This window comes from Callorhinus ursinus, unplaced genomic scaffold (assembly GCF_003265705.2).
Source record: "Callorhinus ursinus isolate GAN/ISIS: 27379988/994484 unplaced genomic scaffold, GSC_fseal_2.0 scaffold48, whole genome shotgun sequence".
Lineage (NCBI taxonomy): Eukaryota > Metazoa > Chordata > Mammalia > Carnivora > Otariidae > Callorhinus > Callorhinus ursinus.
In genome coordinates this window covers 3,795,343-3,819,667 of record NW_027397110.1, presented here as the reverse complement: position 1 = coordinate 3,819,667, position 24,325 = coordinate 3,795,343, and the positions used below count along the sequence as shown (strand labels likewise).

Below are 24,325 nucleotides of genomic sequence, written 5' to 3'. Positions count from 1 at the left end.
TGATAGTTTAAGCAGTCAAACACTTAAAATTCAGGGCAGGGCAAGAGGAACCCACAATTTACTTTAGAATTTTTATATTCTAAAGGAAAGACCTAAGGGTCTGGTGAAAGCGATTTTATTTCCTCCGCCTCTAGTTTATGAAGATGAAAACTGTATCTGTTGTCCCCTAAATACTCTGATGTTTATGAACACAGAATATGTCAGATATAAGAGTTGATCCACACCTTCAGCCAAGATTCCTCAGAGATCCTTTGTAAAAAAAACCACACACAAAAGAGCAGGGTAAACCATCTGCCTTCTTAAAAGTCCAAGTTAAAGTTGCCAACTCATTTTGCCCAAGATAACTGGCGCTGCTCAAAGCGAAGTGGGCAGGAATGGATTTGATCTCTGAATCTCATTGCTTAGCAGACGTCAAGCAGCCAATTTTTCAACAACGTCTCCATATCATGAAACTTCCTAAAAATCTTCAAGGGGGTAACCTGAGCTTATGAAAAATGATCCTGAATGTCAATAGGACAAAGCTTCCCTTCCAAGATGTAATTAGGGGAGCTTGGAGCACGCCTTTCATATTTTACTTGACAAGCATCCTTTTTTTTCTCTTTGTTCTGTCTGCTCTAGAGAGCTCCAGCCGGGCTTCGCCATTTCTTTGTGGAGGGGAATGGTTAAGAAAAACATAGTTATAGAATAGTAATTATTTAAAACTGAATCCATCTGATAGGAATGTTCATTTTACCCAATATCTGTGTGTGTGTGTGTGTGTGTGTGTGTGTGTGTGTGTGTGAAAATATAATACTAGCTTTTCTAGGTAGTATGTGTCTTGAATTTAATTGTATGCATGATTGAGTTGATAAGTGCTTTGTTCAAAAATGTACCAACTGTATGAGCAAAGGATTGCTAAGGAGGCTGATGTAGTCTTTTGGCTCCACTGAGAGATGTCCAGCAGGTAGACCCCCAAGATGCCTAGGCTGGCCTGGGGTTCTGTACTATGTACTACATAGGATGGTAGAAATATCCACGACAAATGGAAAACGTCTGCCTGAGGGACTGGGATGCCGAGAAGTCTCGGAACTCCCAGGTAAGGTTCTGTAAACTCAGCACTAATGCGTTTGGGGCTGCATCAGTCTTTGTGTGTGTGCTGGGGGGTGGGGCCGTCGGAGCCCTGCAGGAGGTGAGCGGCATCTTGGTCTCTGCCCACTAGATGTCACTAGCAGCCTCGCTCTTCCAGGTGTGACACCCAAATGGTCTCCAGACAAATGTTCCCTGAGGGGCAAAATCATTGGTTGAGAATCACTGGTCTAAAGAAAGAAGGAAGTTGGGCACATTTAGCCCAAAATGACAATATTTACAGGGAAGGTGAAAACTCTTTGCAGGTACGGAACAACAACAAAAAAGTTATTCTGAATTGCTTCAGACGGCCAAACAAAGACAAATGGGGTAGAATTGTAGAGAGCCCAATTTTATCTAAGGAACAGGGAGAACCTTCTAGAAGAACTGCTCTCCTCTCATCCCCAAGGTGCTTATGTTTAGACTAGGCTAGAGTCCCGACTCAAGATCCAGGGCTCTTTCCTCCAACAGATCTTTGTTGGAGCACTTAACACCAGCAAAGCTCCGTGCCGATAGCCTGGCACCCATGAACGGAGCTAGTCTTCGGCTGGTGGCAAAATAGAAAGCTTAAAGATGGACCTCATGCCCTGGGGAGTCTGCCTTTCCTCCACACTCACCCCAGTTCCACAGGGAGGGCGGGCAGGACAGCCAGGGCAGGGGCGGGCAGCGAATGGGAATCCCAGAACATGGGAGCAGAAGGAAGGACCCTCCCCTGCTTCCCAGGGGACAGTTTCTGATCCAGAGTCTCCCAGCTGGTGTCTGAGGCAGGACTGGAATCCAGAGTCCTCCAAGCACGGAGTAAGGCGAGCTCAGGGAGGTAAGCACCTGGCCCAGAGTTAGCCCTAACCCGAATCCTAACCCTTGCTCTCAGCATCCTGAGCTCTAAGAAGCCACCTGCCTGAGCCTGCACCTCCCCTCCCCCTCCCCCGGCCGGGAGCATTTCCCCAGGTATCCACTAGGTGGCACTCGGTGGTCTCGAATGACGGGGTTCGCCGCTGCCCCGGACGGAGGCAGCTTTTTTCAGACTTACCGCTTTCCTCCTCTCTGCCTCTGGCACAAACATTCCAAAATTCCCCATGACAGATATTTTTGCTTTTCGGCTAAATGGCCTTCCCTCTTTGCTCCCTGCCCCTGCTTCCAGGATGAACTCCCCCCCTCCTTTCGTAGGGCAGCTCCCCTGTTTAAAGTGCCTGAGAGCAAGAGGCCAGCCTGGCCCGCGGAGCCTCCTGGGGCCTGGGGTGCCCTTTCGGGAGTGACTGTGGCCGGCCCTGCGCCCCCAGGCATGTTTCTGCCCTCCCCGCCCCCGAACATCTTCTTTCTCACAGTTGCCTGGGAACGCCTGCCTCTCCCGTCTGTCTCACCTTCTCTACTGCAAACCCCGAAAATCTCCCACCATTCTATGCCCCACGCCACATAACAAAGCGTGCGGTAGGAGGTACAGTGTTCGGCGTGGGTGTCACCGAGGGAAAGAAACAAAGGAAAGAAACATTGTAAGCGCGGACAGCAGAGGCAGGGCACACTTTCAAAGCCAGGAACAATTCGAGTAGTAAAAGCGAGAACCGCTGGGAGGTGCGTGTCCACAGAGAGGATCGTTTGGTCTGGCACGGGGCTGGCTTGGGGGGCTCCAGTGGGAGTGCCAGTGTCCACCTGCATTGTAAAGGGGGCCTTGGCGGGGCGCAGGGGGGCTGGCGAGCGCCCCAGCTGCAAGGAAAGGTGTGTGCTACGGCTTGGAGGCAGAGGCGAGCGATGTCTGCCCAGAGCAAACAGAGACTTTAGGCGACAGAGGGGTCGCTGGGGCCCCCTGTAGGTTCTGAGAGCCGCTCCAACCCCTCTCCCACCCCGGGGCCTCCCTTCCTGTCACACGTCTCGCACAAAGGTCTCCTCTCCCGGAGGCCGAGGTGACAAATGACCAAACCATCAATTACTTTTAACATTTTTTTCTGGGTAGTTTTGCCTGTGGTGGTGGGGTTTGTATGTAGCATAAAAAATAAGAGAAAACAAAGTTGGGAAGCACTGAGGAAGGGGAAGGGTCACTGTGGATGGGGGTCCAGCCATGGGACACTCAACCTGGGACATCTGGTTGTGTGACCATCTCAAGAGAGCGGATGACAGAGATCTCCACGCATTTGGGGGAACGTGTGGACAATCTTCGGGTAGTGGGGTGAACTCGTGAAAAGTCTGATTATAAGGATAGTAGCTAACATTGAGCACTCGCTGTGTGTGCCGGACTCTGTCTCAGAGCCCCCAGGCCCACTCCTAAATGCTCACAGTTCCCCAGTGAGATGGTCCTATCACCACTGTCCATCCCCACCCTTCAGCTATGGAAACTGGGTCACGTCATGGTCACATGTCCAGGGCACACAGCTGGTGGCTCTAGAGACAGGGGTTAGGGCCTGAGCAGCTTTGCTCCAGAACTCCTGCCTCAGCCACCGTCTACAGTGACAAGCCTCCGCTGAGAAGGTTCTGAATGATAGGAACAAAATAGCATTTAAGGGAGAGGGTTCTCCTTGGACCCGGACTGAAGGGGTACGTGTTGGCAGTAGGCATCTATTAGTAAATCAGGATGATCATTGGCTAGCTCGCTTGAGACTCAAACATCCTCATTTGCAAAGGTCCTTCACGTGCATCACCATATTTGATTCTCCCAACAGCCTTGTGCCGGGGACAAAGCAGATATTACTAACCCCATTTGACAGAGGAGATCACGGAGCCTCAGAAGCCGGGTGCACGGCTCGTCCGGGTTGCAGCCGGGCCTAACTCTGGCCCAGAGCTTATCATGCCATGCGGCGCACTGCGGGTAAGGCTAGAGCTGGACCAGTTCTCCCGGAAAGGAGCCAGCATAGGGCAGGTACCTACTACGGGTCAGGCATGCTAAGAGCTAACTTCAACTAGTATTGACAATATCTGCTAGGCCGAGTGAAGGGACTTGTGTGCAGCCCCCCATGGAGCTGGCTGAGCCAGGCTGAGGACTCACATCTGCCCGACTACACAGCTGTCTGCTGTTTCTACCCCATCGGAGGACTTCTTCCCCCCCTCCCCCCGCCGCGTTTCTCCCGCTCACCATGGATTCAGCCCATCTCTCAACCCTCACTTTTCAGGTCTGTGCTGCCAATTCCTGGGTCAGATTTTAGCTCTGAAAATTGAAAGAAGGGGCTTAGCTTAAAACAGTTATGGACAGAATAATTCACGAGGCTCTGTAAGAGAGGGCGACGGGAGCAAAACCAGCAAAGAAGAGGAAATGAGTGACATAAAGATTGGGGGACTGGGAAGACAATGATAGGGTGGTTAAGGAAGGGAAGGATTTGGTAGAAAGAAAACAAGCTCCATTTGAGAAATGTTCGGTCGCCAGAGGCGGTGAGAGCTTGCTCCCATGTTAGGTGGAGGGCAAAACAGAACAGCCGGAACTGAGGCTAAGAGGTGAGGGCCAGCGAGGCACATCTGTGAGTCATCTGGAGGTTGGACAGAACTCCAGAAACCAGGCAGCGGGGCCCCAGAGAGGAAGGGAAGTAAGCGAGTGGAGGAGACAGGAGGGGGCTGCCAGCACTGTGGGTCCCTCCCCACACCTCCTCCCCACCCGTGACCTTCACCTCTGCTCCCCTCCGGCCGCCCACACCCTGGGCCTTGTCATCACCCCGCCGGCTCCAACTGCACTCCGGGATCCCACTCCCTGACCACAGCTTCCGAAGCTGCCAGTCCTCTCCCGCCTCCGTCCCACCACACCCCCCGCTGACCTCACCCCAAGCTCCACTCCCTAGACTTTCCCACGTGGACCAGTGCCTCCCAGCTCCCCATCTCCAGACCTCCAGACCACACAGGACATCCTCACAGGCATTCTCTTGCCAGTACCCTCAGCTGCTTTGCCCCTTTGTCCTTCCGCCCTGCTCATCCGGCCCAACTTGAGCCAGGGATTTGCAAGGCACCTGTCTTCTCCGCCCTACACCAGCTTCTGCGCTCCAGTGGAGGAAATCCCACAGCAAGGATGTCTGGTGCCCACAGAGCCATGGTGCCCAGAGTCAGCTGCTCGCTCCCCACAGCTCCACCTCCTCCTCTTCTCGGCATCTGTTCCAAACCTCCAGCATCTTCCCCCAGCAGATCCTCTGCCTCTGGTTCATGCAGGGGCTCTGTGCTGCCCTTACCTGCACATGCGTGTTTCTCCGTGTGCACCACACTCAGTGCTTTGTTCCTGGGTTACCCCATTATCTTCACAACAGCCCCCCGTATGCTCATTTTGCAGATGAGGACCCGGAGGCTCACCGATGACCCTGAGGTTCCACAGCCTGCAGGCGGTCAAAAGAGGTTGCGTGTCTTCAAATGTGTGCTCTTAATCCACAGGGCCAGGTGCTGTGCTAGACGCTGAGGATGTAATAACAAACAAGATAGATAGGGTCCTACCCTTATGAAGCTTATGCTTTAGAAGGACAGACAATACGTAAGTAAATAAATGACACATAAAATAAGAATAGACTGCGTTAAGGGCCAGCAAAGGAAGACGCGGAGCTCGCGGCTGGGAATGCTTGGATGGGGCAGTCAGCGGAGACCCCTGAAGGGAAGGTGCTCTAACGGCCTCCCGTCCTTACTCACTACCTACTCGTCCGGTTCAATGGTGGTGCCTGCCCTGTGCTCTGGGGTACCATCATTGGCAAGATGGTGTCACCCGCGCTGGGAGCAGGTGTCTCCTGTGTAGATGATGAGCCTTGTGGGCTGAGTTACTGAGGCCCCAAGGTGGGAAGGTAGTGGGGGTATTTCTGGGGTCAATCTTCTAGGAAAGAAATGCATCCTTGGAGACTTGGATCCTTAGCCTTGGGCAGGTGCCACAGCTGCATTTGTCCACAGAGGATAGAAGGAGGACCCCGATTACAATGGAAGCAGGTGAGTTCAGTTCCATCCAACAAATAGTTGTTGAGCATCTTGACCCAGGTTGGGTTCCCTAGGGAGTGGGGGACAGAGATCTGGGTGCGGTTTATTAGGAAGTGTTCTCGGGATCACCGCCTTTGGGGAGTGGGAGGAAGCAGGACCGGGGAGGGAGAAGGTTGGACACTGGTGGAGGAAGTAGGTGGGTCAGCCTTAGTGCATTCCCCGCCCCCCGCCCCACCCCTGCCCCATGCAGCTGGGCCCGAGCCTAGCCTCCATCCCTGCCTCTGCGGCCCATCAGCTCATGAGACTATGGTGTCAGTTCCAGGGTAGCTGACGACAAGGGCTGGTGGTCAAAGTCTGTCTGCTTGGCTGTTGGGGATGTATTGGATGCTTTCTGGAGGGCATTCAGATGGGACACAAACATCTTTCTTCTTGGTGCTCATTGTCTTAGGTTCATTCACATCTTCTTGCCTAGATCTTCTTGTCCCGTTTTCTTCTTTCAGACCCCTGACCAAGCTGCCAAGCCCTGCACCCCGGCTCATCAGTCTCCATATAGTCTAACTTTGGGCCATTTCTCTTTCCACATGAAATGCATACCAGGCTCACCGCCCGAAGCTCTGTCCCTGCAGATGTTGACTCAGCGCTTTCAAGGCCACCCCTGGACGGGGATGCCTTATGGCCACATCCCACTTTTGGCTTGCACGCACATACCAAAGGCAGTGGGTGGCCCCCCAAAGACCGCCATGTCCTAATCCCTGGAACCCGTGAATGTGTTAAATTGCATATTTTAATTGGCAAAGAGGCAACTTTTTGGTTGCAGATGACATTAGGGTTGCTGACCAGTTAGTCTTGAGATGCGGGATGATCCTGAATTACCTGAGTGGGCCCAGTGGCCTCGCAAGGATCTTGTGAGAGTCCGTGTGAGCAACAGAAAGGGAGATGGGATGAAGGTCGCAGAGAAGCAGAAGGAGGTCAGTGCACAAAGGCCTCAACCCTCCAGCCCCGTGCTGCTGGCTCTGCAGGAGGAAGGAGCCACATGCTATGGAACACGGGTGGCCTCTAAACCAGGAAAAGGCGAGGAAACAGATTCCCCCCCCACCCCCGCCATCCAGTCTCCAGAAGGAATGCAGGCCTGTCCCCATCAACACCTCAATGTTAGCCCAGGGAGACCCATTTCAGAATTCCCAGCTCCAGACCCATAAGATACTAAGTTTGTGTTGTTTCAAGCCACTGAGTTTGTGATGATTCATGACTGCGCCCACCAGAAATGAATATTACATCGAGCAATCCCACCTGTGAACCAAGCTGGTTATTTTCCTTCTCCATTCCATCATAAGGGCCTCCCATCCCTGTGGCTAGAGATGGTGAGAGCTTAGGGACAGGTACCAGAGCACCAGTGAGTGGTAAGCGGCATGAGTTTGGGCAACTTGCTGGTGCTACCTTTGCCCTCTGGCCTTGCTAGTCCTCGAGCCCAGACATACTACTTCCACCTTATGGGGAACTGCAGTTGCTCCCTTGGAGGATAGAATTCAGGTCCTGACGGGCACTCCTGGCCACACAGACACTTGCCGTTATGGGCATGTGCTCCATGTCGGCCGGGGCCCGGTAGCGTGCCAGGAGTTTTTTCCCTTTAACAGTTTGGTGAGTTTGGTAGACTTACCCAGTTGTGTAATCATCACAACATTCCTGCTTCGGAATACAACCATTTTATTCCCCCAAATTTCCCTGGTGTCCATTTGCAGTCTATTCCCATCCCTCCCCACCAACCCTGGACAAATACAGATCTACTTTCTGTCCCTATAGTTTTCACCTTTTTTAGAAATCTCCTATAAATGTAATCACACGATACGCAGTCTTTTTTCTTTTGGTCTGACTTCTTTTGCTTACCCTAATGTTGTTTTCATCTGTGGCACGTATCTCTCCCATCTGGCTGGCCTGAGCTCAAACATCTCCTCACCCTGTGTGAGCTCTGGGGATGGTCAAGGTCACAGCTCTTTGATAGCTGTTCCTTGTCTTGCTTCGTGGACTCTCACCTTGTGCATGCACAGCTTCATGGTTAGTCAGAGATTCAGGCAGATTCCTATCTGGTTTCTGGAGTTTGTTCTCTGCGGAGTTCCCACCTCCGCAAATTCCAGCCACTTCGGTTTGTAATCTGCCGTCTCTGTCTCCTTAGCCCGGTGACATTTTCTTGCTACCCTGGGCCCCTGCTTTCTGCACTATGATGTGGAAAGCTCGTCCAGGCAGAGAGGCCAAACAATCACCCATTTTTGTTCTCTCGGGGATCTCAGTGCGATGTGGCCTATTATTCAGTGTCTTAAAAATGTGGGGTTTGGGGCACCTGGGTGGCTCAGTCAGTTAAGCGTCTGACTCGATTTCAGCTCAGGTCATCATCTCGGGGCCGTGGGATCAAGCCCAAGTCAGGCTCCGAGCTCCCCAGGGAGTCTGCTTGAGATTCTCTCTCTCCCTTTCCCTCTGCCTTGACCTCCCACCCCCACCAGCTAATGTGCTCTCTCTGTAACAAATAAATAAATCTTAAAAAAAAAATGTGGGTTTCCCCCCCATATATTTTGTCCAGTTTCTTGTTGTTTATAACAAGAGGGCAAGTCTGCCATTAGTTATCCTTTGTGGACATCCACACTTTTCTTGTGATGTTTTTTCACTTGCTATTATTATATTCAATCAAATTCACCTTTTTAGTGTGCAGTTTAAACAACTTTGGTAATTGTATACAATTGGTGACCATCACCACGATCATGATGGGAAACGGTTGCCTTCCCTAGAACATTTCCTCGTGCCCCCTCATCCTCCATCCGTTTGTGTTTGAGGTCTTCCATTTAGCATGATATGTTTGAGATTGCCCACATTATTATGTGTGCTAATGTTTTGTTCCTTTTTATTGCTGAGTGGTATATATACCATTGGGTGGATAGACCACAATTTCTCTGTTCACCAGTGGATGGACACGTGGGTTGCTTCCAGTTTGGGGCTATTATAATGAATAATGTTACTATGCTACGTCTTTGTATGGAAAGACATATAATCTTTGTGTACGTGGAAATGCTGAGACATGTAAGTGTATGTTTAACTTTTAAAGATATCACCCAACTGTTTTGCAAAGAGCCGTACCATTTTGTCCTCCCACCAGCAATGTATAAGAGTTCTAGTTGCTCTGCATCAGCAAGGACACTATTGTCTGTCTTTTTTCTTTTTTAAAGATTTTAAGTAATCTCTACACCCAACATGGGGCTTGAACGCACAACCCTGAGATCAAGAGTTGCATGTTCTTTCAACTCTGTCTGCCAGGAGCTCCTATTATCTGTCTTTCTGTCTTTTAAAACTTTAGTCTTTTTAATGGTTGCCCACTGGTTTCTCATTGATTTCCCCTTTGAATTACTTTGGTGCCTTTGCCAAAACCTAATGGACCATATGAGGGTGGGTTTATTTCTGGACTCTATTCTATTCCATTGATTATGTGCCAAATGCACATTGCCTTGATCCTTGTAGCTTTATAATAAATCTTAAAATCAAATAGTTTAAGTCCATCAACTTTGTTCTTATTTTTCAAAATTGTCTTGGATATTCTTTGTCTTTTGTCTTTTCATATAAGTTTGTAAACCAGCTCGTCAATGTATGTTAAAATTTTAATTGGAATGGCATTGAATCTATAGATCAATTTGAGGAGGACAGACATATTAACAATATTAAGTCTTCCAGACTTTCTATCTTTTCATTTATTTAGGTCTTTTTCAATCTCCTTGTAATATTTTGTAGTTTTCATCGTACAGGTTTTGTACATCTTTCATTAAATTTATTCCTAAGTATTCTTCAAGTGAAGTTGTTCATTGAACTGAATGTGTAATTATTCATTGCTAGTAGGTAGAAATACAACTGACTTTCATATATTAACCTTCTATCTTGCAACCTTGCTACATTCACTGATTAAGTCTAGCAGTGTTTTTATAGATTAAGTAGGGCTTCCTATATACATGATTGAATAGTCTGCAATAAAAGACATTTTCATTTCTTTCCTAATTTGTATGTCTTTCATTTATTTTTCTAGCCTTGGCTAGGACTTTCAGTAACATAGACACAATAAGAGCCGATATCCTTGCCTTATTCCTGTTCTCATTAAGTCTTTCATTATTGAATATGATGTTGGGTGTAAGTTTGTTTGTTTTTGTTGTTGTTGTTTGTAGATATCCTTAATCAGGTTTTAAAAGTTTCCTTCTATTTTTAGCTTCCTAGTTTTTTTGCCAAGAAAGCATATTGAATTTTATCAGATGTTTTTCTGTGCATCTTCTGAAATGAACTTTTCTCTTTTATTCTATTAATATGGTGAATCATATTGAGTTTTGGATGTTAAACCAATTTTTACATTCTCAGAATATGCCCCACTTGCTACTGATGTATTATCATCATTTATGATACATACATAAAATAATACATAATGTGTAATCATTTTTATATATGGTTTGATTTGCTAATATTTTGTGTCTGTGGTTATGAGGGATATTAGCCTGTATTTCTTTTTTCTTGTGAGGTCTTTGCTTGGTTTTGGAATCAGGTTAATACTAGCCTTACAGAATAAATTGAGAAATGTTACCTCTTTTATATTCTGAGTTTGTGTAGGATTGATATTATTATGTTTTGGGATGGTTTGTTCTAGCTCTGTGAGAAATGCTGGTGGTATTTTGCTAGGGATTGCATTAAAGGTGTAGATTGCTTTGGATAGTATAGGCATTTTAACAATGTTCTTCCAATCCATGAGCAGAGAATTTTTTTCTCATTTCTTTGTAATCCTACATATTTTGATATGACATTTTCATTATCACTGAGTCCAAAACATTTTCTAATCTCTTCTGTGATATCTTTTTTGATCCAATAATTTAAAGTTTGTTTTTAAGTTTTGCAAATATTTGAAAGTGTTCTATGTTATTTTGTTATTACTGATTTCTAACATAAATTTACTGTAGTCAGAGAACACATTCTGTAGGATTTCAATCTTTATAAATGTATTAAGACTTATGGCACAGAATATGGTCTACCCCTGTGCACTTGAAAACAATGTGCCTTCTGTCATTGTTGGGTGTTAGGTCATACAAATATTAAAAGAGGTTGAGAGAATTGTTCAGAAATCTACATCATTGCTAATTTTCGTCTAGTTCTTCTCACCATTGTAAAGATGAGTGTTAAAATTTCTAATTATTGTGGAATTGTCTGTTTTCCTTTGAATCTGTTGATTTTTGCTTTATGTATTTGAAAACTTATTGGGCAAATACATACTTATGATGACTATGTCTTCATGATGAATTTGCTCTTTCACCATTATGAAGTGTCCGTATTTTTTTTTTTTTTAAAGAGAGAGAGAGTGCATGTATGCCTGTGAGCAGGGTGGGGAGTGGCAAAGGGAGAGGGAGAGAATCTTAAGCAGTCTCCATGCTCAGCAGAAAGCCTTACATAGGGCTTGATCTCACAACCCTGAGCTGAAATCAAGAGTCAGACGCTTAACCAACTGAGCCACCCAGGCACCCCATGAAGTGTCCCTCTTTTTCCCTGGTAAAACATTGTTTTGAAATCTATTTTATCCAATGTTAATATAGCCCCACTGACTTTCCTGTGCTTATCATTCACATGGTTTATCTATTTCCCATCCATTAACCTTCAGCCTGTCTTTATATAGTTGGCTTAAAAAAAAAAACCCATTCTGATGATGTCTAACCTTTAATTAGAGTGCTTCTTCCATTACTGTTTACTGTAATTATTGATATGATTGGGTTGGGTCTATCATTTTATTTTTGTTTTGTTGGTCTCCTCTGTATTTTTTCTTCTTTCTCGTTCCTTTTAATTTTTCTTTAGAATATTTGTCAGGATTTTGTTTCAATTTTCCTGTTGATATCTTAGTTATAATTTCTTTGCATTTTTTTTTATTTTTTATTTTTTTTGGTGGTTGCCCTAAGGAATACAATATACAATGAACTTATGGGTCAATATCTCATCCGCCTCTTCTGTTGTTATATTTAATACATCTACTTATGTTATTAAAGATTTATTTATTTATTTATTTGAGAGAGAGAATGAGAGAGAGAGAGAGAGCATGAGAGGGGGGAGGGTCAGAGGGAGAAGCAGACTCCCTGCTCAGCAGGGAGCCCGATGTGGGACTCGGTCCCGGGACTCCAGGATCATGACCTGAGCCGAAGGCAGTCGCTTAACCAACTGAGCCACCCAGGCGCCCACATCTACTTATGTTATAAACCTCACAAGAAGATGTTGTAATTTTTGCTATGACCCATTATATGGTTTATAAAACAATTAGAAGGGAAAAGGAAGATAGAAAAAAATGGTCATTTGATTTTACAGATATTTATCTTTTCTAATACTCTTCAGTTTTTCTGAGGATTTGAGTTTCTATCCGACATCATTTTACTCAGCCCAAAGAAATTTCTTAAATGTTCCTCATGGTGCAACTCTGTCGGTGAGGAATCCCCTTATTTATACTTTATATTAAAATGCCTGTATTTTCTTTTCATTCTTGAATGATGTTTTTTCTATATATAGAATTCCTGATTTATAGATTTTTCCTTCAGCAGTTTAAAGATGTTGTTCCACTGTCTCCTAGACTCAATGGTTTCTAGTAAGTCAGCCACTATTCAGATAATTGTTTTTCTGTATATATGTCCTTTCTTTCTTGATGCTATCAATGTTTGCTCTTTTTCTTTGGCTTTCAATGGTATGATGTGTCTTGGCATAGGCTTCCACGTGTCTATTTTGCTTGGTGTTGGTTTAACATTTATATCTGCAAATTTCTATCTTTCATCAAATTTGGAGAATTTTGGCCATGATTTTTCAAATGCTTTTTTGTGTGTGTTGTGTTCTCTCTTATCCTTCTGGTATTAGAATTAGACTAGTATTTGAACACCTGACATTTCTAACAGGTTCTTGAGATTCTGTTCATTGCTTTTTTCAATGTTTTCTCTTTCTCTTTCTATTCTTGGACATGTTCTCTGAATATCTATCTATCTATCATCTATTTGTCTCGATTCAATTTCACTAATTCTTTCTCCTGTCATGTTTTTTTCAGGTCTACAATTTCCACTTGGCCCTTTTTTATTGTTTTTCTCTGCTGAGATTTATTCTTTCTCTCTTGAGGTTTTTATTCATTGAAGTCATATTTTGTTTTAATTCATTGAGTTTAGTTAGAATATTTGCCTTGAAATCTCTTTTTGTCCATTCTAACATCTAGCTCATCATATGGATGGATTCACTTAATTTTTTTTCCTCTTGAGAATGTGTTCCATTTTCCTCTTTCTAAAGTTAGGTTACTAACTTTTCAAACTGTACACAAATCATTCTTCCCTACAATGCAACTATCACTAATAACATCAGAATTATGGCCTCAAACACCAGTAGCCTATTGTCAACCACTTACTCTCAATCATACCTTGAGCCTACCTACAATTTCCTGCCTACTCCCTGTGTTCCTAACTAGCTCAACTACCAAACATCTTTCTCCCTCCTTGCCCACTTTATCCCTCCTGTTTACTCAATTTTATTCCATACATAGTTCAATGTCAACATTTATTGAGCTAACCTAAATATATAACACTGGATTGACCTAGAGTATCTCATCGAATCCTCCCAACCACCCAATTTAGTAGGTGTTATTACTATTCCATTTTGACAGATGAAAAAAAAATAGGCTTAAAGAGATGGTTACTTGTCCAAGGTCAGGTGCTACTCGATGAAAGCAGGATTGATACCATGCAGGTCTGTCTGATTCTAGAGCTCATGGTCTTTCCCAGAGACTGGCAAACCTTTTTCATAAAGTACCAAATGGTTACCATTTTAGGTTTTGTAGGACATACAGTTTCTGTCACAACTACTCAACTCTGCCACTGTAGCATCAAAGAAGCCACAGACAATATGTAAATGAATGTGACAGTTTCCAATAAAATTTACAAAAACAGTGGGAAAGATTTGGCTCGCAGACTGTAGTTTGCTGATCCCGGCTCTCAACAATTACACTATTCTGTTATTTTTTTCCCCTTTAATCTCCAAAGTTTTCAGTTTAAAAAATATTTATAGCATTGTTTCTAAGCACAAGGCACTGAGCTCGGTCCTGGAAGGGATGAGGAAGACAAAGCCCTGCCTTGAGGGACTTCAGATGCCAAAGATGGGACACAAACACATCTATAGCACCAAGCTGACTACTCAGTGCCAAAAGAGGGGTATAGACTGACTGGAGCTTTTCTTGAACGGACACATGGTGTTTTGGCGCAGTAGGTGGCAATGGCATAAGCTTTCCAGTAAGAATCACAGGCAGAGATGGCAAGGAGAAAGTTGCAGACAGAGCAGCAGCACAGGCAAGAATATTTCTATCCATTTGTCACTCATCCTTTCTACCCTTTACCACTATTCATTTACTTCCTCTCTCTTTTCCTTGCAATAAACATATGCACTTTGGTCCAAATCTTTTTGTCTTGTACCACACCTACTCTCTCCCTTGCTTTTCTTCCCCCCCCTTTCCTTTTAAAAATTATTTATTTTTACTTCTTGATTACTGATCCCGTTCTGCACTGGGTTCAAGGCCCATGTTTACATCACAAACTTCATTTGAAGTTTAATTCATGTACATCAATATAGTTGACACATTAAGGCAAACAACATTGATGTAACATTAAAAAATGCCATTTAGATTTAATGCAATCTCTATCAAAATACCAGCAGCATTTTCCACAGAACCACAACAAACGATCCTAAAATTTGTATGGAACCACAAAAGACCCCGAATAGCCACAGCCACCTTGATAAAGGAGGCATCACCATTCCAGACTTCAAGTTATATTACAAAGCTGTCGTAATCAAAACAGTATGGTACTGGCACAAAAAATAGACACACAGATCAATGGAACAGGATAGAAAACCCAGAGACAAACCTGTAATTATATGGTCAATCTTCGACAAAGGAGTCAAGAACATGCAATGGGAAAAAGACTGTCTCTCCAACACATGGTGGCGGACAGCTACATGCAAAAGAATGGAACCGGACTACTTTCTCACACCATGCACAAAAATAAACTCAAAATGGATTAAAGACTTAAATGTGAGACCTGAAACCATAAAAAAAAAAAAAATCCTAGAAGAGAGCACAGGCGGTAATGTCTCTGATATCGGCCATTTCAACATTTTTCTAGCTATGTCTCCTGAGGCAAGGGAAATAAAAGCAAAAATAAACTATTGGGACTACTTCAAAATAAAAAGCTTTTGCACAGTGAAGGAAACCAACAACAGAACAAAAAGGCAACCTGCTGAATGGCAGCAGATATTTGCAGATGACATAGCCAATAAAGGCTTAGTATCCAAAATATATAAAGAACTTATACAACTCAACACCCCCAAAACAAGTAATCCAGTTTAAAAGTGGGCAGAAGATATGAACAAACATTTCCCCAAAGAAGACACACAGATGGCCAACAGACACATGAAAAGATGCTCCACATCAGTCATCATCAGGAAAATGCAAATCAAAACTATGATGAGCTATCACCTCAGGTGCCTGGGTGGCTCAGTTGCTTAAGCGACTGCTGTCGGCTCAGGTCATAATCCTGGAGTCTCAGGATCACGTCCCGCATCGGGCTCCCTGCTCAGCGGCGAGTCTGCTTCTCCCTCTGACCCTCCCCCCTCTCGTGTACTCTCTCTCTCAAATAAATAAATAATAATAAATAAATAAATAAATCTTAAAAAAAAACTATAATGAGCTATCACCTCACACCTGTCCCAGTGGCTAAAATAAAAAACACAAGAAACAAGAAGTGTTGGCGAGGATGTGGAGAAAAAGGAACCCTTGTGCATGTTGGTGGGAATGTAAACTGGTGCAGCCACTGTGGAGCCACATACTCCATACTGGGTGTGGAGGTTCCTCAAAAAACTAAAAATAGAACTACCCTACGATCCAGCAATTGCACTACTGGGTATTTACCCCCAAAATACAAAAACACTAATTCAAAGGGACACATGCACCCCAATGTTTATTGCAGCATTACTTAAAATAGCCAAATTATGGAAACAGCCCAAGTGTCCACTGATAGATAAACAGATAAAGAAGATGAGGTATAGATATAGGATGGAACATTGTTTAGCGATAAAAAGAATGAAATCTTGCCATTTGCAGCAACATGGATGGAGCTAGGGAAATAGGTGATGGAGATTAAAGAGTACATTTATCATATGAGCACTGAAAAATGTATAGAATTGTTGAATCACTATATTGTACACCTGAAACTAATATTACACTGTATGTTAACTATATTGGAATTAAAATAAAAACAATTAATGAAAAAGAAAGAGAAAGGGAAAAAAGCATACCTGGATTGAAGTTCAAAAAAAAAAAAAGGGAAGGAAAAAATGTCATTTCACACAAGTGAAATATTAACTAACTTCTGTCAATTCAGTCAAGGTTGGTATCCCCTAGTCGATTCTGGGCAGTCAATAACATCCACTGTTTGACCAATTTAATCTCCTGTTTCTCATACTCGCCCATACCACTAGTCTGTAATGCACCTCTCTCTTTTAATCTTCTTATAATTTTTTTCTTCCTCTCTTCCATCCTTCCTCTTTCTTGTACGTTTTGGATTGATGTCCCTTTTTTCTGGAGGCATGTTATTTTCTTTCCCCTTTCTGAAAAATATCTCTAAAAAAATTCTTTGTTCATAAATTCAACTAATATTTGTTGAGAAATTACCATGTGGCAGGTCCTTTCCTAGGTGCTGGAATACATTATGGCAGTAAACAAAATAGATAAGTAAACTATGATATAGAAAGTGTTAAGTGCCACGGAGAACAACTTCTTAGAATCAGGAATTCGGGTGGTATGTCTACAATTTTAAAAATCAACCAGGGAAGCTCATTAAGAGATCACTTCAGCAGATAGTTGAAGGAAGCAAGTTATCAGCTGGGAGAGTGTGGAAAGTTCCACAAAAAAGGAATAGCATGTGCGAAGTCCTGAGGGAGGAGCGTACTTCCCCTGATGGAGGACTACAAGGAGACCAGCCTGCGGGGAAGAGACAGAAGTGATCAGGGGTGAGCAGGAGGTGGGACACAGACTATTTACGGACTTTCCATTGGAAGAATTTTGGCTTTTGCTTTGAGTAAAATGGAAATCCTTTAGAGGGTTTTGAGCGAAGTGAAATGTGGACTTATACTTTTAAAAAGATCTAGAATATAGGGAGGCAAGAGAAGAAGCCAAGAAACCAATCAGGATATCGCAACATTCCAGGCAATAAATTTGAATATTATGGGGAATGTTTTCTGAAGAATCAGAGTAGTTACAATTGAGGATAGAAAACTAAGGGGCAAGATCTTGATGCATGACAATACATTTTACCAGTCCCTGCTCCTCAAGGAAATATTGAGTGATTTTGCCCTGCTAGTCTCAAGATTGTTAAACATTTTGAATTGCCTTTTGCACTTCCAGGTGATCTAATGCCTGGTACATAATTGGCACACAGAAATGTTTCTGAAATGAATATGCAGTCAGCTGAACTGGTAATGCTGAATTACGTTATCATGTAACTTGCACATCCGTGACATACTTCTCTTGCATACTCTGGTGGTGTTTACTGTGTCTTTAAATTTTCCTTAGCAAAGAACATCAAAAGTGCCACATTATAAACACACTCCTACTCTTCAAATCGAAATGTCCCATAGCAATTTGTACAGTTCTCTGTCATAGCAGTTATCATTTGCCTCTTTTGTCTTGAGTTCCTTCAAGGCTGGGGTGTCCCTCCACCTAGCGCAGGGCTTGGTGACAATATCGAAAGTATACATAATACGATAAAGGGTAGTGGAAAGAAAATGCAGGAATTACCAACAACCAGCCACAGAACCTTGTCTGATTCTTGAAAAAATATATTCATTTCCCTTAGGAAAAAAAAAAAAACAATTCTTACCCTACTGCTGCAGAATTCAGCTACTTGACTTCTAATTCTATTTTAAGCCCTGGATGAGCTGGAGCAACGTATTGTCACCCTACCTAAGGTGCCCGGTAAATGATCTGGTGTCGCCAATGATCACGAAGTACTGGGAACCGAGCTCTCAGGGTCCGAGACTTGCGCTGTGCCGACAGACTGCTCCACTTTCCAGCTGGTCCACGTAGGGGTCCCCATCAACCCAATTCCACAGCAGGATGAGGTCTTCAACCTTATCCTTACAACGAGCCTCTGAAGACTCTCCGACCCCCCCACCCCCTCCCACAGGCTCCTCCACCCCCACGTCTCCCTCAGAGCGCACCTGTCCCTGTACCCCTTCTTGCTCAGGCCCCTCCCCCGCCCCATCCCCCCTCAGGGGGCACGTGTCCCTGCAGCCCTCTTGCCCGGGCCCCCCACGCCCGCATCTCCTCCTCAGGGTGTCCCTGTCCCTGTCCCCCTGCCGGCCGGGCTCCTCCTCCCCCACCCGCCTCTCCCCCCCAGGGTGAGCCCGGGTCCCCGGCTCCTCCTCTCAGACCCGACGCCCTCCTGTCGCCCCTCCCCCTCCCTCCCCCCGAACTTCCGCTCGCGCCCCCTCCCCTCAGGCGGGACTTCCGCTCGCGCCCCCTCCCCGCTCGGCGTCGTCGCTGTCGCGGCCCGGGGGAAGGCTGGAGGCCCGTCCTCGCGCTCTCCCTCCGGGTCTGGGCTGCAGCGGCGCGGCGGCGGCGCTGTCCAGAGGCTGCGGGGCGCGCCCCTCCCCCGCCTGCGCTGCCCCCGCTCCTCCTGCTCCTCGTCTTCGCCCGGCTCGGTGAGCCGCGAGCGGCAAGATGGCGGCGCCCAGGCCGCCGCCCGCCCGGCTGTCCGGCGTCATGGTGCCCGCGCCCATCCAGGACCTGGAGGCCCTCCGCGCGCTGACGGCGCTCTTCAAAGAGCAGCGGAACCGGTAACGGCCGGGCGGCGCGGGCGAGCGGGGAGCGGGCGCCCCTCCTCCCGGGCGGCGGGCGGCGGAGGCCTCCGCGGTGGGCCCGCGGGGCCCTGGGAGGGAGGGGGCTGGCCTCTGCCCCCCACCCGCCGGCACAGGTGCGGAGCCGGGCGCCGGGAGGGGACCGTTCCAGACGAGCCCGGTGCCGCCTGCCGCCCGGCTTGCTGGCCGAGCGCGCGCGGTGGGCCCCGGCCCGCAGCCCCGGCGTGGCCCGCAGTCGCGCAGCGGCGTGTCGTGGCGGGGACGGGCGCGTCGCAGAGGAGCCGGGGGGCGGCCGCCGTGGACCGCCGTCGCTGCGCGGTGGGGACGGCCTTCCGGGGCCGGGGGCAGCGGGGGCTCCCCGGGCCGGAGGGCGCGGGCCGCTTCAATTCTGACCGCCTTCGGCGTGGGGGCAAGATAGGCAAGTGCAGGGGGGCCCCGGCCCCTGGCGGACCTGCTTGGTTCCTGGCCTTACAGCCTGTGTGTTACTGGGCGACGTCTCCAAGCCTTTTGTTTTTTGCTTTTTGTCTAAAATGGGAATGTAATCTATACCTTCATGGCGGGATTGTACAGAGGGATGAATGAAATAAATAAAGCATGTGAAAATACGAAGTATGTGGCGCTCTCAGTCAGTGCTTGTTTTACTGTGTTTCGGTCTCTCTGGGCCCCAGTGTCCTCATCTGTTTCCGTGGGAATAACGTCGCACAGCGTTTCCCTGGGAGGATTGCCGTAGGGATTAAATGAGATAATGCGTATCAGATCCTTAGTGCGTAGCACTGAGTAAATGTTCGCTGGCATTCTTACCGTTTGATACATGCCTTGACGGTCCCCCATGTTCCAGGCTTTGTGCTGCCTGATGAAGTTGAAAAATGAAGTCCTTTGCTGGGAAGTCCTGTTCTGGGGGGAGCTGGCAGATAATTTTATCGTGGGGGGTGTGTACAAAGCACAGAAAGCTGGGACAGCTAGACGCGGGTTGGTCCAGATGATCAGCCCCTAGAGGCCCTCTAATCTTTAAATGGGACAGCTTGGTCTGAGCACTTCTGCTCCTTTAGATCACAATAGAAGCATTGAGCTTTTGAAGGCGTGGTAAAAGCCCAGGGTACTATGTGGGCTTTTGGGGAGATAGTTAATTGGTAAGATGCTCCTGGGAGATTTGTCGACTGAGTTAATGCTTCAGCACATCTATACCTTGGTGGACCTCCCTTTTAGTTGCTTATCAGCCTTCAGCCATTTACTGAGCACCTACTCTGAAACAGGTTCTTTGCTAGGGGCTGAGGGTATAAAGGTGAATGTGGCATGATTGGTCCCTTTTTTCAAGCAGGGTAGGGGAATCGCTGTGTAAACAAATTATAATGGTCGAGACAAGAAGGTGGTGGCACAGAGGGAATTTGTGGATCTGTTAGGTAGACGGTGGGCAAGGAAAGGCTTTAGATTATTTTGGCTGTACAGCTTACAGATGAGAGGGCTGATTAGAACAGTGTATGCAAAAGGATCATATGCAGATTTTGCAGGGCTCTTGAGAGGATTAAACGAAATAACATAGGTAAGGTGTCTGGTACAGAGGAGACACTCAAACATCAGATCCTTCTTTATAACCTTTGAGATAAAAATCCCAAGACCCTGAGCCATTTTACAAGGCCCTTCTTGACTGTCGTGAGGGGAGTGGAAGGGGAGCCATTGAAGATTCTTTCTAGGGGGTGGCAAGACAAGTTCTGGGCGTTAGAAAGAACTCTCTGACTGCCATATGGGGGGTAAATTAGGGAGGGTGAGGCTAGAGGCAGGAGACTTAAGCTGACGCAGAAGCCCAAGCGAAAGAGAAAATTGCCTGAACTAGGACATTTTTAATGGGGATGGATAGGGTAAATACTGAAAAATATTTACAAGGTTGGGTGGACAGGCATCAGGGTCCAATTGGATTGTTGGGGGAGAATGAGCAAATGAAGCTTTCCACATTTGGCTTGAGCTTTTCTGGGTCAGTGTCCTTGTTCCAGGCAGAGTTTGGAGACCAGGGAGAGGTGAACTGGCGTGCAGGTCTTGGGATGGGGAGGCAGGATTGTGTGGTGGTGCAGAGAGCCCTCCATGAGGGTTTGTAAGGACAGGCTGTTGGTTCTGGTTCTGTCACTGCCTCTCTGTACGTCTTAGAGCAAGTTCCTAGTTGCTTCTCCAATGCAGGTGGACCCAGAGGGAGGATGGGCCAAGGTGCCAGGTGCTGGATGGGACGCAAAGTGAAGCAAAATGAGGCCTCGGAGCGGCATGTAGAAAACACCAGACAGAACAAAAACAGACTGAGCAAAGTAATTGATGGAACAAAAGATGAAAATCGTGGCTGAAGTAATATATTTTGTGGTACTTCCCATATGTTTGATATTACAAACACTAGCTTCTGTGGTAGCTGGAGTAAGAGAAGCATCCTGAGGTGGAAGAACAAAAACTTGGGAACCATGTAGACCTGGACAGGACTTGTGGCTTATCTCTCTGGACTGACTTCTCATCTTGAAAATGGGGATGAAACTGCTCACTTTGCAGAATTATCTTGAGGATCTGTAACATCATATGTAGAGCATGGTGTTTCATGCCATTTATTTAATACCAGCAGTTAAAAAGTGGTTGGGTTGTAAGTGACCGAGAACCCAATTGTGTTTAATCTCTTGCTTTTTAGAAAGCAGTTGCAGCTGTTTCAAAAGTTATAATTTATTCTAATTTTTAGGTTTCCAGGGAAAGGGATCCCAGGCTCTCATTACAATTTCTAGCACCCCAAAGTGAACAGATACTCATATCCCATTATAATGGTTTTTGATGTTCCACAAATTCTTTGATACTCCATCCTTCAAGAGGAGGAGGTTAATTCCTCTCTCCTTTGTGGGCTGAATTTAGTAACTTGCTTTTATTATAATAATTACGGCGGGAGTTGACAGTGTGTGACTTCTGAGACTAGGTCATAAACGGCAGTGCCGCTCCCGCTTTGCTCCCTCTTGAATCACTGACAGAGTCAGCTGCCATGTCATGAGGACACTCAAGTATCTGTGCAGAGAGACCTGTGTGGTGAGGAATGTGATGAACCATCTTGGAAGTGGATGCTCTTTGTCCAGGGGAAACTTTCACCCCTCTGTGCAACCTCACGAGACCCTAAGCCAGAACCACCCCAAGCAGCCACTCCCAGATTCCTGACCCTCAGACCTGCGCGAGACCATAAGTGTTATCGTTTTAAACAGCTATGTTTTGGGGTAATTTGTTATATTGCAATAGATCATTGATATACTAATCTAAATTCTTCATGCTCTGGATTCCATAACCCACTTTTTGAATAGTATCTTAATCACAAAAATCCATAAAAAATTGCTTAGAGTCATAAAATACCAGTATTAAGATACTGGGTGGTGCCGCCAGTTAAGCCTCTGACTCTTGGTTTCAGCTCTTCATGATCTCATTGTGAGACTGAGCCCTGTGTTGGACTCTGTGCTCAGCCGAGGGGTCTGCTTGAGATTCTCCCTCTCCCTCTCTGCCCCTCCTGCTGGTGCTCGTGTCCACTCTCTCTGAAATAAATAAATCTTTTAAAGAAAAGGGTAATACTCAACTATTCTCTGTGGAAGGTAATTCTGTTTCTTACTTACTACATTTGTTTCATACCTTTTGTTTAATGTACATACCTGCATTTTTAACATTTAACAAGTGATTTTTCTTGCTGTGCTGGGAGTCTTTGCAAGTCACGGCTCAGTCGTTAAGCGTCTGCCTTCGGCTCAGGTCCTGGTCCCAGGGTCCTGGGATCGAGCCCCGCATCGGGCTCCCTGCTCTGCGGGGGGCCTGCTTCTCCCTCTCCCACTCCCCCTGCTTGTGTTCCTGCTCTCGCTGTCTCTCTCTGTCGAGTGAATAAAATCTTTAAAAAAATAAAAAATAAATAAATAAATAAAATAAATTCTTTCTGAAACAAAATAAGATATAAGTACATTAAAAATTCTATTTTGGGTTTTTTGCTGGAGGTTTTCCAACCCTTTAGTTACCTTCCTGGTGTATCTCTACATCATCTCTCTCTGTGATGTAGGCAGATCCCCAGGTTAACATGTAGAGTTGAATGAAATTTGTTGTCTTACTCTATACCTCCACTGTCCATTAAGTAGCCATTAGCTGTATGTGGCAATTTAAATTAATTAGAAATAAGTAAAATGAATAATTGTGTTCCTTACTTGCACTAGCCACATTTCAAGTACTTGGTAACCACATGTGGTTAGTGGCTGCCCTTTTGATCACTGCAGATGTGGAATGTTTTCATCTTTGTAGAAAGTTCTATGGGTAGTGCTGCTCGCTCTTTTTTTCTGTGGAGAAGATTATGTTCTGGTTCTTGAGCATTTCTGAAGTAATGTAACATTTGGATACTACTTACTCTAAATTCTCAAACTTAAACTGATACGTCATTGTTCTTCCATTTGATAAAGCTTTTTTTTTTTTTTAAGATTTTATTTATTTATCTGAGAGGGGGAGCACAAGCGGGGAGGAGAGGCAGAGGGAGAAGCAGACTCCCCGCTGAGCAGGGAGCCTGATTTGGGACTCGATCCCAGGACCCTTAGATCATGACCTGAGCTGAAGACAGATTTTAACTGACTGAGCCACCCAGGTGCCCCCATTTGATAAGCTTCTTGAATGAAGTGAGCATATCACATTCACTGTATCTCTAGCATCTAGCATGGAGTCTGATAATTAGAGGTGCTTGACAAATTTTTGTGGAATTGCTGGTATTTGTGTATTGCTTATTACTCATTGTGCATGCTTGGTCTTTTCTTCCAACCTCATGTAAAATATATATGTCTGTAGAGGCATATGTGTATGTATGTATGTATGTGTACATATATATTTTTTTAGCTTTTGTTAGGATGGCTTATTTTTCCTCTTTAATCTGTGTTAAGTTAAAATTGTTTTTCTGGGGGTGCCTGGGTGGCTCGGTTGGTTGGGCGTCTGCCTTGGCTCAGGTCGTGGTCCCGGGGTCCTGGGATCAAGTCCCGCATCGGGCTCCCTGCCTGGCGGGGAGCCTGCTTCTCCCTCTCCTCCCTGCTTGTGCTCTGTCTCTATCTCTGTCTGTCTCTCTCTCTCAAATAAATAAAATCTTAAAAAAAAATAAAATAAAATTGTTTTTCTGTTTACTTCCAGGTTTTGTACATCCCATCGGATAGTACAGCTGTTTCCCTCCATCCTTCTGAACCCCTTTGCCATATAAACTGTTTCCTTTGTTTTAAAGAGAGCACTTATTGTAACATACTTTGTATTATTTCGTAGTGATTTTTACTGATTCTCTGCCTCCTTCCAGAATAGGAGGCCCAGGAGGGTAGAGATGTTTGGCTTTTGTTTGAATTATTCTGTTGGATAATGCTTCTTGAATTTGAATTTTTTCATCTGTGTGTCAGCTGGTATTTCTTCAAATGTTGCTTCTTCCCCATTCTTGCCTTTCCTTCTAGGA

The 24,325-nt window shown here is 45.6% G+C and overlaps 1 protein-coding gene and 1 long non-coding RNA gene across 3 annotated transcripts in view; one reads left to right on the top strand and one right to left on the bottom strand.

Moving 5' to 3' along the window:
* Nucleotides 1-18,405, bottom strand: LOC141370852 (uncharacterized). Of its 2 annotated transcripts, none has more exons than XR_012375296.1 (4): nt 17,904-18,405; nt 5,241-5,457; nt 4,166-4,237; nt 1-1,260 (listed from the first exon to the last, which is right to left on the bottom strand). It is a non-coding gene; the product is annotated as an uncharacterized lncRNA (long non-coding RNA). The 2 variants fall into 2 exon arrangements; XR_012375295.1 differs by having other exon boundaries at nt 17,987-18,405.
* A 163-nt stretch (nt 18,406-18,568) lies between these two features.
* The window catches only part of ATXN10 (ataxin 10), a 161,627-nt gene continuing 155,870 nt past the window's right edge, over nt 18,569-24,325 (top strand). The window contains exon 1 of the mRNA XM_025881584.2: nt 18,569-18,861. Within this exon, the coding sequence (XP_025737369.1) occupies nt 18,746-18,861 (116 nt within the window). The 5' untranslated portion in view covers nt 18,569-18,745. The remainder of the gene's footprint in view (nt 18,862-24,325) is intronic.